General features: G+C 51.3%; 1 protein-coding gene across 3 annotated transcripts in view; it reads left to right on the forward strand.

Annotated features, from left to right (window-relative positions):
- The window catches only part of polr3a (polymerase (RNA) III (DNA directed) polypeptide A), a 68,009-nt gene that overhangs the window by 4,980 nt on the left and 47,953 nt on the right, over positions 1-15,076 (forward strand). For 2 of the 3 annotated variants that reach the window (XM_029697484.1, XM_029697485.1), the window contains exons 4-12: positions 1,742-1,913; positions 2,086-2,240; positions 2,870-3,109; positions 3,571-3,733; positions 4,045-4,181; positions 5,252-5,355; positions 6,983-7,124; positions 8,009-8,149; positions 13,063-13,132. In XM_029697484.1, the coding sequence (XP_029553344.1) occupies positions 1,742-1,913; positions 2,086-2,240; positions 2,870-3,109; positions 3,571-3,733; positions 4,045-4,181; positions 5,252-5,355; positions 6,983-7,124; positions 8,009-8,149; positions 13,063-13,132 (1,324 nt within the window). Of the gene's footprint in view, positions 1-1,741; positions 1,914-2,085; positions 2,241-2,436; positions 2,511-2,869; positions 3,110-3,570; positions 3,734-4,044; positions 4,182-5,251; positions 5,356-6,982; positions 7,125-8,008; positions 8,150-13,062; positions 13,133-15,076 lie in introns of those variants that run through there. The other variant, XM_029697486.1, reaches the window with a different exon arrangement.

Raw genomic sequence — 15,076 nt, forward strand, 5'->3', positions numbered from 1 at the left:
AAGCTGGCCCATTAGAACATCATGTGATTGTTATTCAAGCTGGCCCATTAGAACACCATGTGATTGTTATTCAAGCTGGCCCATTAGAACATCATGTGATTCAAGCTGGTGCATTAGAACATTTATATTTATTTTTTATTTATTTCACCTTTATTTAACCAGGTAGGCCAGTTGAGAACAAGTTCTCATTTACAACTGCGACCTGGCCAAGATAAAGCAAAGCAGTGCGACAAAAACAACAACACAGAGTTACACATAAACAAATGTACAGTCAATAACACAATAGAAAAGAAAAATTGAAAAATCTATGTACAGTGTGTGCAAATCAACAAGGTAATACAGTACGGGGAGTGCTGCTCAGTGTGAGGTAATACAGTAGGGGGAGGTGCTGCTCAGCGTGAGGTAATACAGTAGGGGGAGTGCTGCTCAGCGTGAGGTAATACAGTAGGGGGAGTGCTGCTCAGCGTGAGGTAATACAGTAGGGGGAGGTGCTGCTCAGTGTGAGGTAATACAGTAGGGGGAGTGCTGCTCAGCGTGAGGTAATACAGTAGGGGGAGTGCTGCTCAGTGTGAGGTAATACAGTAGGGGGAGGTGCTGCTCAGCGTGAGGTAATACAGTAGAGGGAGTGCTGCTCAGCGTGAGGTAATACAGTAGGGGGAGTGCTGCTCAGCGTGAGGTAATACAGTAGGGGGAGTGCTGCTCAGCGTGAGGTAATACAGTACGGGGAGTGCTGCTCAGTGTGAGGTAATACAGTAGGGGGAGTGCTGCTCAGCGTGAGGTAATACAGTAGGGGGAGTGCTGCTCAGCGTGAGGTAATACAGTAGGGAGAGTGCTGCTCAGCGTGAGGTAATACAGTAGGGGGAGTGCTGCTCAGCGTGAGGTAATACAGTAGAGGGAGTGCTGCTCAGAGTGAGGTAATACAGTACGGGGAGTGCTGCTCAGTGTGAGGTAATACAGTAGAGGGAGTGCTGCTCAGCGTGAGGTAATACAGTAGGGGGAGTGCTGCTCAGTGTGAGGTAATACAGTAGGGGGAGTGTTGCTCAGCGTGAGGTAATACAGTAGGGAGAGTGCTGCTCAGCGTGAGGTAATACAGTAGGGGGAGTGCTGCTCAGCGTGAGGTAATACAGTAGAGGGAGTGCTGCTCAGCGTGAGGTAATACAGTAGGGGGAGTGCTGCTCAGCGTGAGGTAATACAGTAGGGGGAGTGCTGCTCAGTGAGAGGTAATACAGTAGGGGGAGTGCTTCTCAAATGTAATTTTTTATGTGTTCTCCACACTCTTGTCCTCACAAGAACGTACTCAAGAGAACGTCTTTGGAGCATGAGAGTGTGGAGCACAGTAGTATGCATATTGAGAAACACCCAATGTGATTGTTGTTCCATTATAACTATGTTATTGTTGTTCAAATTAGCCCATGAAAACAATTAAGTTGTTGTTCAAATTAGCCCATTATAACATCATGTTGTTGTTGTTGAAATTGGCCCATTATGACATCATGTTGTTTTTCAAATTGGCCCATTATAACATCATGTTGTTGTTGTTCAAATTAGCCCATTATAACATCATGTTGTTGTTCATGTTGTTCCATTATGCCATCATGTTATTGTTGTTCATGTTGTTCCATTATGACATCATGTTATTGTTGTTCATGTTGTTCCATTATGACATCATGTTGTTGTTGTTCATGTTGTTGTTGTTCAAATTGTTCCATTATAACATCATGTGATTGCGGTATCCCTCCAGATGATCTGTAAGACGTGTTCTCACATCATGCTGACCAAAGAGGAGAAACTACAGTTTATGGATGTGTTGAAGAGGCCAGGCCTAGCGTACCTCCAGAAACGAGGAATGAAGAAGAAGATATCCGACAAATGCCGCAAAAGGACAATGTGTCTCAATTGCTCCACGTTAAATGGTAGGGTATCAACAATATCTTAGTCTTTGATTGTTTACGGTTCAATTTTGAAAATTTGGCCAAAATATATATGAAGTTATATTTGAATTGAGTTGGATTTAGTTGAGTTGAAAGCATAGCCCAAGTGGTGGTTGGTGTGACTGATAATGTCTTTGTTCTTCCCATTTAACAGGACCAGTGAAGAAGTGTGGCTTGCTAAAGATCCTCCACGAGAAATACAAGACAACCAAGAAAGTGGTGGACACTGTAGTATCAGACTTTCTCAACTCATTCGATATCGCAATAGAACACAACAAAGAAGTGGAGGGCTTGCTTAACAGGGCTCAGGTGAGTCACGTTGAAGGCAACTAGGGCTTGCTTAACAGGGCTCAGGTGAGTCACGTTGAAGGCAACTAGGGCTTGCTTAACAGGGCTCAGGTGAGTCACGTTGAAGGCAACTAGGGCTTGCTTAACAGGGCTCAGGTGAGTCACGTTGAAGGCAACTAGGGCTTGCTTAACAGGGCTCAGGTGAGTCACGTTGAAGGCAACTAGGGCTTGCTTAACAGGGCTCAGGTGAGTCACGTTGAAGGCAACTAGGGCTTGCTTAACAGGGCTCAGGTGAGTCACGTTGAAGGCAACTAGGGCAACTTTTAACAGTTTACATGTCTACTTTGTAGAGGTCATGTGAGGTTAATGGATTGTTTTGTATGTTTTTCACTTAGCAGTGACTCACAGTACAGAGTTCATACAGGGTTAGTATATGGGGTACTTGTTGGAATTGAACCCACAACCCTGGTATTACTAGAGCAACACTTCTTACCAACTGGGTTACACAGGTTTTAAATGCTGACCGATTATGTCCTTCACCCCGACGGAGAACCTGAGTCCTCTAGTGGTACTGAACCTCTTCAAAATGTGTCTGTCTGAATCCGGGAAACTGGCCCTTCTGACTGACCTTCATGTCCTGTGGTTTCCAGGAGAACCTGAGTCCTCTGGTGGTGTTGAACCTGTTCAGGAGGATTCCAGCGGAGGACATTCCCCTGCTCCTGATGAACCCTGAGGCAGGTAAGCCTGCAGACCTCATCCTCACCCGTCTGCTGGTACCCCCACTCTGCATCCGCCCCTCTGTCATCTCAGACCTCAAGTCAGGTACTAACGAGGATGACCTCACCATGAAGCTCACAGAGATCATCTTCCTCAATGATGTCATCAAGAAGGTGGGTACATTACATTTACATTTTAGTCATGTATGATGTCATAGAGAAGGTGGGCATCATGGGATTGGGACAGTAGCAGGAAATGTCAGTGAATTTGTGATTAATTGTTTTATTAATTGGCCCGGGAGTTTTTCCATGAACTGACCAGGAAAACCTCTGGGCCCCAGTAGGCTATTACTAACTAGTTGGTCAGCTGAGGAAAACCTCTGGGCCCCAGTAGGCTATTACTAACTAGTTGGTCAGCTAAGGAAAACCTCTGGGCCCCAGTAGGCTATTACTAACTAGTTGGTCAGCTAAGGAAAACCTCTGGGCCTTTTTATGAAAGCAATAAAACAAGACAGAAATAAGTTACAATTTCCAATTCACATTAGACAATAAGGTGGTTTGATGTTGTTATTGTTGTCAAATGAATGTTGAGTGGTGAATGAGTTGTTCTGCCTGCATCCCATGCCGTCCCACAGCACCGTATGTCAGGGGCCAAGACCCAGATGATCATGGAGGACTGGGACTTCCTCCAGCTGCAATGTGCTCTCTACATCAACAGTGAGCTCTCTGGCATCCCCCTCAACATGGCCCCTAAGAAGTGGACCAGAGGCTTCGTTCAGAGACTCAAGGGCAAACAAGGTCTCGCTCATATAAATAGTGGTTTCTAATTATTTAATAGTTAACTGTTGTCTATTCTGATGTCTAGTTCTGTGGTCACTCTCACCATCGTATTTATTGATAGTTGACACTGAATTCATGTGAATGTCATGTCTTTTGTCAAAAACAATTTAGTTTATTTACACAGCTGACTCAGAAACAGGAAGTATCCTAGTTGATTGTAGCGCCATTTAATCACAAATTATAAAGTGGAATGTTATTCTCCACTGCTGCCTTTGGATTGATAAGAATTTGGAGACACTCAGTTATTGATGGTTCGTGGTGTCCCTCAGGGCGATTCCGTGGAAACCTCTCGGGGAAGAGAGTGGATTTCTCTGGGAGAACGGTCATCTCTCCGGACCCCAACCTGCGAATCGATGAGGTGGCTGTCCCTGTGCACGTAGCCAAAATCCTGACCTACCCAGAGAAGGTAAGAATCTTATTGGCCACACTTTAACTACAACTTATAAAGGCTTTATAAGAATTAGGGCTGTCCACGTTAAAGCGCAAACCTTTTTAATGCTGTTAATTTCTTTGACGTTTTTAATCGCTTCTCCATTTCTTTACCCCGCGCGGCCCTTTTTAAGCGCACGTGTTTTAGGGAGGACCCTTTTAAGCGCAACACACAACACACTTTATGCTGTGTACTGTCAGTGTGCACTCGGTCTCAGTAGCGCTGTCGGTCTCCATTGTGGTGCGCTATGCACACAGCTTTGAGAAACAGTTTTGAAGGAAACCGTACAGATACTTCTACCATAAACATGTTCCCAGGCATTTCTTTAGATGACAGCAAAAAAAACAGGAATTTATACAGAAGTAGCGAACTAGTTATGCTAACGTTAGCTAGCTAGCCAAAATATTGTTTACAATGCCATGGCTGAATGCCTCTTGATTCATCTAACTTCCCACAATGATTTTATTCAGAACAGGACATCCATTCCATATAACTACTGTTTCTGTTGTAGTTCACAGGTCAAAATACTTAATGATCCCAATTGTAGTAGCAGCAGCTTGTGACTAGTTCATGATGAAGACCATGGATCAGTTCAGCTTCAATATTATTGATAAGAGGGAGTAGGCCTCCTGAACCTTTGGGATCATGAATAGCTTGTATGTTACAGAGACGTTTGTGTTGTTTATGGTAAAAATGCCTTTAAAACATTTTGATCCAGACTATTTTGGGTTTAATAGTAACTCAATGTTCTGCTTTTTAATGAAAAATTTGTTGAAGTCCAAATTGGAGCAAATTATAAAATTGCAATGAATCGCGATTTAACTAATTCCATTAACTCTATTTAATTATTTTAATCGTTTGACTGCCTTAATAAGAATACATCAATAGTTTATAAGCACTACATAGATGCTTCACAAATCAGGATGGATCTCAAGGGAGTTTTGAGTGCCTTTTCCAGCTGTCTTTACCGTTGAGAAGTAACATGCACAGTGTCTCTTCACTGTCCTGTTGTATGACCTGTGACCTCTAAGTTGTTGTGCCCCAAGGTGAACAAGGCCAACTTGGAGATGCTGAGGAAGCTGGTGCGTAGCGGTCCTGAGGTCCACCCTGGAGCCAACTTCATCCAGCAACGACACACGCAGATGAAGAGGTCAGGACAGTTCTATTAGACATGTTTAGTCAGTTAAAAAGCCTGAGTTGATCCACACCCCAAAATGTTGGAGGCACTACATGCTAAAACGTTGGTGAGCTTTACCCATTCACTTATTAGAAGTATATATACACCATCTTTCTTTCTTTTTTAGACATTTTAGTCGTTTTAAAGGGATACTTTGTCTTGAGGCCCTGTAGCTACTTCCTCAGTCAGATGAGCTCGTTGGGACCATTTTAATGTCTCTGTTTACTGGGACACCAGTTCATCTGACTCTGGGGAAGTAGATAAAGGGCCTCATTGTCCCGAAGTATCCCCTATTTAATAGATGCTCTTATCCAGTGTCAACTAAATGAGCTAAAACAACCACATTATCACAGTCATTTGGTTGTTGGTTGGGTCCGCCATCCTTTTGGTTTATAGGCCTACCGCTAAACTGAAACTGTGGTTACGGACCTACCGCTAAACTGAAACTGTGGTTACAGGCCTACCGCTAAACTGAAACTGTGGTTACGGACCTACCGCTAAACTGAAACTGTGGTTACAGGCCTACCGCTAAACTGAAACTGTGGTTACAGGCCTACCGCTAAACTGAAACTGTGGTTACAGGCCTACCGCTAAACTGAAACTGTGGTTACAGGCCTACCGCTAAACTGAAACTGTGGTTACAGGCCTACCGCTAAACTGAAACTGTGGTTACAGGCCTACCGCTAAACTGAAACTGTGGTTACAGGCCTACCGCTAAACTGAAACTGTGGTTAGGGAAAGAGGGAAAGTGTGATACCTAGTCAGTTGTACAACTGAAAGCCTTCAACTAAAATGTGTCATCCTTATTTAACCCAACCCCTCTGAATCAGAGAGGTGCAGGCGGCTGCCTTAATCAACATCCACGTCTTCGACGCCCGTGGAACAAAGGGGTTAACTGCCTTGCTCAGGGGCAGAACGACAGATTTGTACCTTGTGAGCTCGGGGATTCGATCCAGCAACCTTTCGGGTTACTGGTCCAATGCTCTACACTAGGCTACCTGCCGCCCCTGCCGGTTATAGGCCTACCACTAAACTGAAACTGTGGTTACAGGCCTACCACTAAACTGAAACTGTGGTTACAGGCCTACCGCTAAACTGAAACTGTGGTTACAGGCCTACCGCTAAACTGAAACTGTGGTTACAGGCCTACCGCTAAACTGAAACTGTGGTTACAGGCCTACCGCTAAACTGAAACTGTGGTTACAGGCCTACCGCTAAACTGAAACTGTGGTTACAGGCCTACCGCTAAACTGAAACTGTGGTTACAGGCCTACCGCTAAACTGAAACTGTGGTTACAGGCCTACCGCTAAACTGAAACTGTGGTTACAGGCCTACCGCTAAACTGAAACTGTGGTTACAGGCCTACCGCTAAACTGAAACTGTGGTTACAGGCCTACCGCTAAACTGAAACTGTGGTTACAGGCCTACCGCTAAACTGAAACTGTGGTTACAGGACTACCGCTAAACTGAAACTGTGGTTACAGGCCTACCGCTAAACTGAAACTGTGTATGAAACCACATGTTTAGGTGTATGTTCTAAGAGTATTCCCTGTGTGTGTGTGTGTGTGTGTGTGTGTGTGTGTGTGTGTGTGTCTCCAGGTTTCTGAAGTACGGGAACCGAGAGAAGATGGCCCAGGAGCTGAGGTTTGGAGACGTGGTGGAGAGACACATGATCGATGGAGACATCGTCCTCTTCAACCGACAGCCCTCTCTACACAAACTCAGCATCATGGCTCATATTGTGAGTGCTCTGTCTCTCTCCACATCACACACCCGTCCTTCACTTCGGCTCTCAGTCTGGAAACACCATGTCAACGTGTAGGCAGGAAGAGAACCTCCCTGTTACAAGTTGGGGATTTTCTGTGATGTATATTGGGGTTGTCTGTTTTATAGCTGCCTTGTCGTGTAGCTGTTACTGTTTTAGAGCTGCCTTGTCGTGTAGCTGTTACTGTTTTAGAGCTGCCTTGTCGTGTAGCTGTTACTGTTTTAGAGCTGCCTTGTCGTGTAGCTGTTACTGTTTTAGAGCTGCCTTGTCTTGTAGTTGTTACTGTTTTAGAGCTGCCTTGTCGTGTGGCTGTTACTGTTTTAGAGCTGCCTTGTCGTGTAGCTGTTACTGTTTTAGAGCTGCCTTGTCGTGTAGCTGTTACTGTTTTAGAGCTGCCTTGTCTTGTAGTTGTTACTGTTTTAGAGCTGCCTTGTCGTGTAGCTGTTACTGTTTTAGAGCTGCCTTGTCGTGTAGCTGTTACTGTTTTAGAGCTGCCTTGTCGTGTAGCTGTTACTGTTTTAGAGCTGCCTTGTCTTGTAGTTGTTACTGTTTTAGAGCTGCCTTGTCGTGTGGCTGTTACTGTTTTAGAGCTGCCTTGTCGTGTAGCTGTTACTGTTTTAGAGCTGCCTTGTCGTGTAGCTGTTACTGTTTTAGAGCTGCCTTGTCGTGTAACTGTTACTGTTTTAAAGCTGCCTTGTCGTGTAGCTGTTACTGTTTTAGAGCTGCCTTGTCGTGTAGCTGTTACTGTTTTAGAGCTGCCTTGTCGTGTAGCTGTTACTGTTTTAGATGTATCAAGATAAGTCTATTTCAGGCAGATCTTAATGAAATCATTATTGTATTCATCTTTGTCTGTCCTGAAGGCCAAAGTGAAGCCTCACAGAACGTTCCGGTTCAACGAGTGTGTGTGCACGCCGTACAACGCTGACTTTGACGGGGACGAGATGAACCTTCACCTTCCCCAGACAGAGGAGGCCAAGGCTGAAGCCCTGGTGCTGATGGGGGTTAGTGTCACCTGCCCTGCTTCACCTTTAGACTCCTGCAGCACACCTCACACCCCCTCACACCCCCTCACACCCCTTCACACCTCACACCCCTTCACACCTCACACCCCTTCACACCTCACACCCCTACACGCTGTACAGCCCCCCTACACGCTGTACAGCCCCCCTACACGCTGTACAGCCCCCCTACACGCTGTTCAGCCCCCCTACACGCTGTTCAGCCCCCAGTACAGCCCCCCAACACGCTGTGCAGCCCCCCTACACGCTGTTCAGCCCCCCCTACACGCTGTTCAGCCCCCCCTACACGCTGTTCAGCCCCCCCTACACGCTGTTCAGCCCCCCTACACGCTGTACAGCCCCCCTACACGCTGTTCAGCCCCCCCTACACGCTGTACAGCCCCCCTACACGCTGTTCAGCCCCCCTACACGCTGTTCAGCCCCCAGTACAGCCCCCCAACACGCTGTGCAGCCCCCCTACACGCTGTTCAGCCCCCCCTACACGCTGTTCAGCCCCCCCTACACGCTGTGCAGCCCCCCTACACGCTGTTCAGCCCCCCTACACGCTGTTCAGCCCCCCTACACGCTGTTCAGCCCCCCCTACACGCTGTACAGCCCCCCTACACGCTGTTCAGCCCCCCTACACGCTGTTCAGCCCCCCCCCTACACGCTGTTCAGCCCCCCTACACGCTGTTCAGCCCCCCCTACACGCTGTTCAGCCCCCCTACACGCTGTACAGCCCCCCCTACACGCTGTACAGCCCCCCTACACGCTGTTCAGCCCCCCTACACGCTGTTCAGCCCCCCTACACGCTGTTCAGCCCCCCTACACGCTGAACAGCCCCCCTACACGCTGTACAGCCCCCCTACACGCTGTACAGCCCCCCTACACGCTGTACAGCCCCCCTACACGCTGTACAGCCCCCTACACGCAGTACAGCCCCCCTACACGCTGTTCAGCCCCCCTACACGCTGTTCAGCCCCCCTACACGCTGTACAGCCCCCCCTACACGCTGTACAGCCCCCCTACACGCTGTACAGCCCCCCTACACGCTGTACAGCCCCCCTACACGCTGTACAGCCCCCTACACGCTGTTCAGCCCCCCCCTACACGCTGTGCAGCCCCCCTACACGCAGTATAGCCCCCTACACGCAGTATAGCCCCCTACACGCAGTATAGCCCCCTACACGCAGTACAGCCCCCTACACGCAGTACAGCCCCCTACACGCAGTACAGCCCCCCCTACACGCAGTACAGCCCCCCCTACACGCTGTACAGCCCCCCAACACGCTGTACAGCCCCCCAACACGCTGTACAGCCCCCCTACACGCTATACAGCCCCCCTACACGCTATACAGCCCCCCAACACGCTGTACAGCCCCCCAACACGCTGTACAGCCCCCCAACACGCTGTACAGCCCCCCTACACGCTGTACAGCCCCCCTACACGCTGTACAGCCCCCCTACACGCTGTACAGCCCCACTACACGCTGTACAGCCCCCCTTACACGCTGTACAGCCCCCCTTACACGCTGTACAGCCCCCCTTACACGCTGTACAGCCCCCCAACACGCTGTACAGCCCCCCAACACGCTGTACAGCCCCCCAACACGCAGTACAGCCCCCTACATGCAGTACAGCCCCCTACACGCAGTACAGCCCCCCAACACGCTGTACAGCCCCCAGTACAGCCCCCCTACACGCAGTACAGCCCCCTACACGCAGTACAGCCCCCTACACGCAGTACAGCCCCCCAACACGCTGTACAGCCCCCCTACACGCTGTACAGCCCCCCTACACGCTGTACAGCCCCCCACACGCTGTACAGCCCCCCACACGCTGTACAGCCCCCCACACGCTGTACAGCCCCCCCTACACGCTATACAGCCCCCCAACACGCTGTACAGCCCCCCTACACGCTGTACAGCCCCCCTACACGCTGTACAGCCCCCCACACGCTGTACAGCCCCCCACACGCTGTACAGCCCCCCTACACGCTGTACAGCCCCCCTACACGCTGTACAGCCCCCCACACGCTGTACAGCCCCCCTACACGCTGTACAGCCCCCCAACACGCTGTACAGCCCCCCACACGCTGTACAGCCCCCCTACACGCTGTACAGCCCCCCTACACGCTATACAGCCCCCCTACACGCTATACAGCCCCCCTACACGCTATACAGCCCCCCCTACACGCTGTACAGCCCCCCCTACACGCTGTACAGCCCCCCCTACACGCTGTACAGCCCCCCTACACGCTGTACAGCCCCCCAACACGCAGTACAGCCCCCTACACGCAGTACAGCCCCCTACACGCAGTACAGCCCCCTACACGCAGTACAGCCCCCCAACACGCTGTACAGCCCCCAGTACAGCCCCCCTACACGCAGTACAGCCCCCTACACGCAGTACAGCCCCCCACACGCTGTACAGCCCCCCACACGCTGTACAGCCCCCCCTACACGCTATACAGCCCCCCAACACGCTGTACAGCCCCCCTACACGCTGTACAGCCCCCCACACGCTGTACAGCCCCCCTACACGCTGTACAGCCCCCCAACACGCTGTACAGCCCCCCTACACGCTATACAGCCCCCCTACACGCTATACAGCCCCCCCTACACGCTATACAGCCCCCCCTACACGCTGTACAGCCCCCCCTACACGCTGTACAGCCCCCCCTACACGCTGTACAGCCCCCCTACACGCTGTACAGCCCCCCAACACGCAGTACAGCCCCCTACACGCAGTACAGCCCCCTACACGCAGTACAGCCCCCTACACGCAGTACAGCCCCCCAACACGCTGTACAGCCCCCAGTACAGCCCCCCTACACGCAGTACAGCCCCCTACACGCAGTACAGCCCCCCACACGCTGTACAGCCCCCCACACGCTGTACAGCCCCCCCTACACGCTATACAGCCCCCCAACACGCTGTACAGCCCCCCCTACACGCTATACAGCCCCCCCTACACGCTATACAGCCCCCCCTACACGCTGTACAGCCCCCCTACACGCTGTACAGCCCCCCCTACACGCTGTACAGCCCCCCCTACACGCTGTACAGCCCCCCCTACACGCTATACAGCCCCCAACACGCTGTACAGCCCCCCTACACGCTGTACAGCCCCCCAACACGCTATACAGCCCCCCCAACACGCTGTACAGCCCCCCTACACGCTGTACAGCCCCCCTTCACGCTGTACAGCCCCCCCTACACGCTATACAGCCCCCCTACACGCTGTACAGCCCCCCTACACGCTATACAGCCCCCCTACACGCTGTTCAGCCCCCCCAACACGCTGTACAGCCCCCCTACACGCTATACAGCCCCCCCTACACGCTGTACAGCCCCCCTACACGCTATACAGCCCCCCTACACGCTGTTCAGCCCCCCTACACGCTGTACAGCCCCCCCTACACGCTATACAGCCCCCCTACACCGCCCCGCAGTCCACCCCTACACCGCCCCGCAGTCCACCCCGACACCGCCCCGCAGTCCACCCCGACACCGCCCCGCAGTCCACCCCGACACCGCCCCGCAGTCCACCCCTACACCGCCCCGCAGTCCACCCCGACACCGCCCCGCAGTCCACCCCGACACCGCCCCTCAGTCCACCCCGACACCGCCCCTCAGTCCACCCTGACACCTCCCCACCCCTACACCGCCCCGCAGTCCACCCCTACACCGCCCCGCAGTCCACCCCTACACCGCCCCTCAGTCCACCCCTACACCACCCCGCAGTCCACCCCGACACCGCCCCTCAGTCCACCCCGACACCTCCCCACCCCTACACCGCCCCGCAGTCCACCCCTACACCGCCCCTCAGTCCACCCCTACACCGCCCCGCAGTCCACCCCGACACCGCCCCTCAGTCCACCCCGACACCGCCCCTCAGTCCACCCCTACACCGCCCCTCAGTCCACCCCTACACCACCCCGCAGTCCACCCCGACACCGCCCCTCAGTCCACCCCGACACCTCCCCACCCCTACACCGCCCCGCAGTCCACCCCTACACCGCCCCTCAGTCCACCCCTACACCGCCCCGCAGTCCACCCCGACACCGCCCCTCAGTCCACCCCGACACCGCCCCTCAGTCCACCCCGACACCGCCCCTCAGTCCACCCCGACACCTCCCCACCCCTACACCGCCCCGCAGTCCACCCCTACACCGCCCCGCAGTCCACCCCTACACCGCCCCGCAGTCCACCCCTACACCGCCCCGCAGTCCACCCCGACACCGCCCCGCAGTCCACCCCGACACCGCCCCGCAGTCCACCCCTACACCGCCCCGCAGTCCAGCCTTACACCGCCCCGCAGTCCACCCCTACACCGCCCCGCAGTCCAGCCCTACACCGCCCCGCAGTCCAGCCTTACACCGCCCCGCAGTCCAGCCCTACACCGCCCCGCAGTCCAGCCCTACACCGCCCCGCAGTCCAGCCCTACACCGCCCCGCAGTCCAGCCCTACACCGCCCCGCAGTCCACCCCTTCACCGCCCCCCAGTCCACCCCCACTACGCCCCGCAGTCCAGCCCTACACCGCCCCGCAGTCCAGCCCTACACCGCCCCGCAGTCCAGCCCTACACCGCCCCGCAGTCCAGCCTTACACCGCCCCGCAGTCCAGCCCTACACCGCCCCGCAGTCCAGCCCTACACCGCCCCGCAGTCCAGCCCTACACCGCCCCGCAGTCCACCCCGACACCGCCCCGCAGTCCAGCCCTTCACCGCCCCGCAGTCCAGCCCTTCACCGCCCCGCAGTCCACCCCTACACCGCCCCGCAGTCCAGCCCTACACTTCTCCTCTCTGTCACTCAGTCTTTCAAAGCCCAGGTTTAAACTACAACCTGTACAGCCGAGGGTCTAATTTCACACTGAACGATCATTTTCTCATTTCTCTTGGTCTCTTTCCCTCCAGACCAAAGCCAACCTGGTGACCCCCAGAAACGGAGAGCCTCTGATTGCTGCTATTCAAGACTTTCTGACAGGTCAGCCATTGTGTTACAGCAATAGCCAATCATTGTTTGTCGCAGCAAGGCCTGACAGCCAATCAAATGGCTAATTTGTCAGATGATTGAGGGCTTTGACCCCTGTATTAGTGAGTGTCTCAAATTGCTGGTTGTTAAGTGGAGAAAAGAGAGGTTTTGACTTGGTGATCATGTGTTCAACATGATGGAAAACGTCTCCCTGGAGCGCTCCGATCTGTTCATTGCATTTGATCGTCACTTACCTCTTGTTAAGTCAACACCTTGATGGGATTCTTCATACTGACTTTATTATCCACTATGGTTTGACATTTGAAACTGAATTCAGGAAGATGAGCTTATGTCAAATATTTTTTTGATACATTTTAAAAAAGTACAGTCCCAGGGCTTTGAAATGGTATATTATTTTACATGGGAAAGTTATGCTTCTTTGACGTTTGATAAACTTGTTAGCCTTCCCTGTAGCTCAGTTGGTAGAGCATGGTGTTTGCAACGCCAGGGTTGTGGGTTCGATTCCCACGGGGGGCCAGCACAGAAAAAAAAAAAATGTATGAAATGTATGCATTCACTACTGTAAGTCACTCTGGATAAGAGTGTCTGCTAAATGACTAAAATGTAAATGTAAAATGTTATCCCAATATGGAGATAATGAGGAGAAAAATGGCCTTGAATGGTTTTCCCCTTTTCTAGAAACACTTGTTTCTCTTCAGCCTTAGTCCCACACATTTATTTAACAATTCTCATGTAAATTCACGAGTCAGCATGGCATTGTCCTCCAGGAAGTAGTCTCTCTATCAGTGGCGGTCGGTGACGTTTAACATGAGGGAGGGCGACTTTTATTTTTAATGACCATGGTCTTATTTCTATTACAGCATATTGGATGACTGTCATTCATATTCCATTCACCCAGCTCAATGTAACATCGATAGGTTTAGGCTACTACGTGATACTCTAATGTTCCCTATACCCATCATGAGGTTACTACAAACTAGCCTGTGAATGACAGTTTACAACATAGGTGTACAGGATGAGAGAAATTAGACTAATCAAGGTGACAGACATTGACACATTCAATAACGTCTTGCACACTCTTGCCTGCATCTAGCTGATCTAGGGTGTAATCATTAGTCCAACAGTTGCAAACGAGAGTTTCTATTGGACAAATTAAATTATGGTAATCATTTTCGTTCTGCTTGCTTCCGTTTTAAGAATTGGTTTTCAACAGAATCAATGGAATGAATACACCCCTGATCACACGCGAACACAGTTCACTTTCATAGACGCCACATACAAACAGCATGAACATTTTGCTCGTTGTATAATTCCTTCTTGCATCTGTGCGCTCTCCTCCTCTCACCTTTTCCCTTCGCTTGTGGACTTCAGTGCCCAACACATCCGCTGACTGTGACCAGGCGAAAAACCTTTCCAAGCCAAACCTTCATATCGTAGCCGCTAACTGCTACACACAGCCTACATCGTTGTCAACATATTAGCTAACGATGTTAGTAACGTCATAGTCAACATTGCTGCTAGAACTAACAAGGTTGGTAAACCCGCTAAAATCATGCAGTGCAGTCAGCAAGCAGTTTAGCAGTAACACCGGTGGGCCCCGGTGGCAATAAATGTAATAAAACCAAAAGCTTACCTTGACTTGAAAGAGTTCCAGTGTTGAACTGTCATAGCCAGCTAGCTAACATAGCATCCCTCTCTGTTTGAGGAGGCTAAACTAGCTAGCTGCATTCGCTAGCTAAGTGAAAGTGAAAAAAAATACAACTAAATATATCTCTCTCTCTATTGCTTCTCCTTCATTAACTAAATGAATTTGTTCAAACTTTTGTCTTTCTGATTCAACTACTCACCACATTTTATACTCTGTAGTGCTAGCTAGCTGTAGCTTATCCTTTCAGTACTAGATTAATTCTCTGATCCTTTGATTGGGTGGACAAC

This window comes from Salmo trutta, chromosome 18, assembly GCF_901001165.1.
Source record: "Salmo trutta chromosome 18, fSalTru1.1, whole genome shotgun sequence".
Lineage (NCBI taxonomy): Eukaryota > Metazoa > Chordata > Actinopteri > Salmoniformes > Salmonidae > Salmo > Salmo trutta.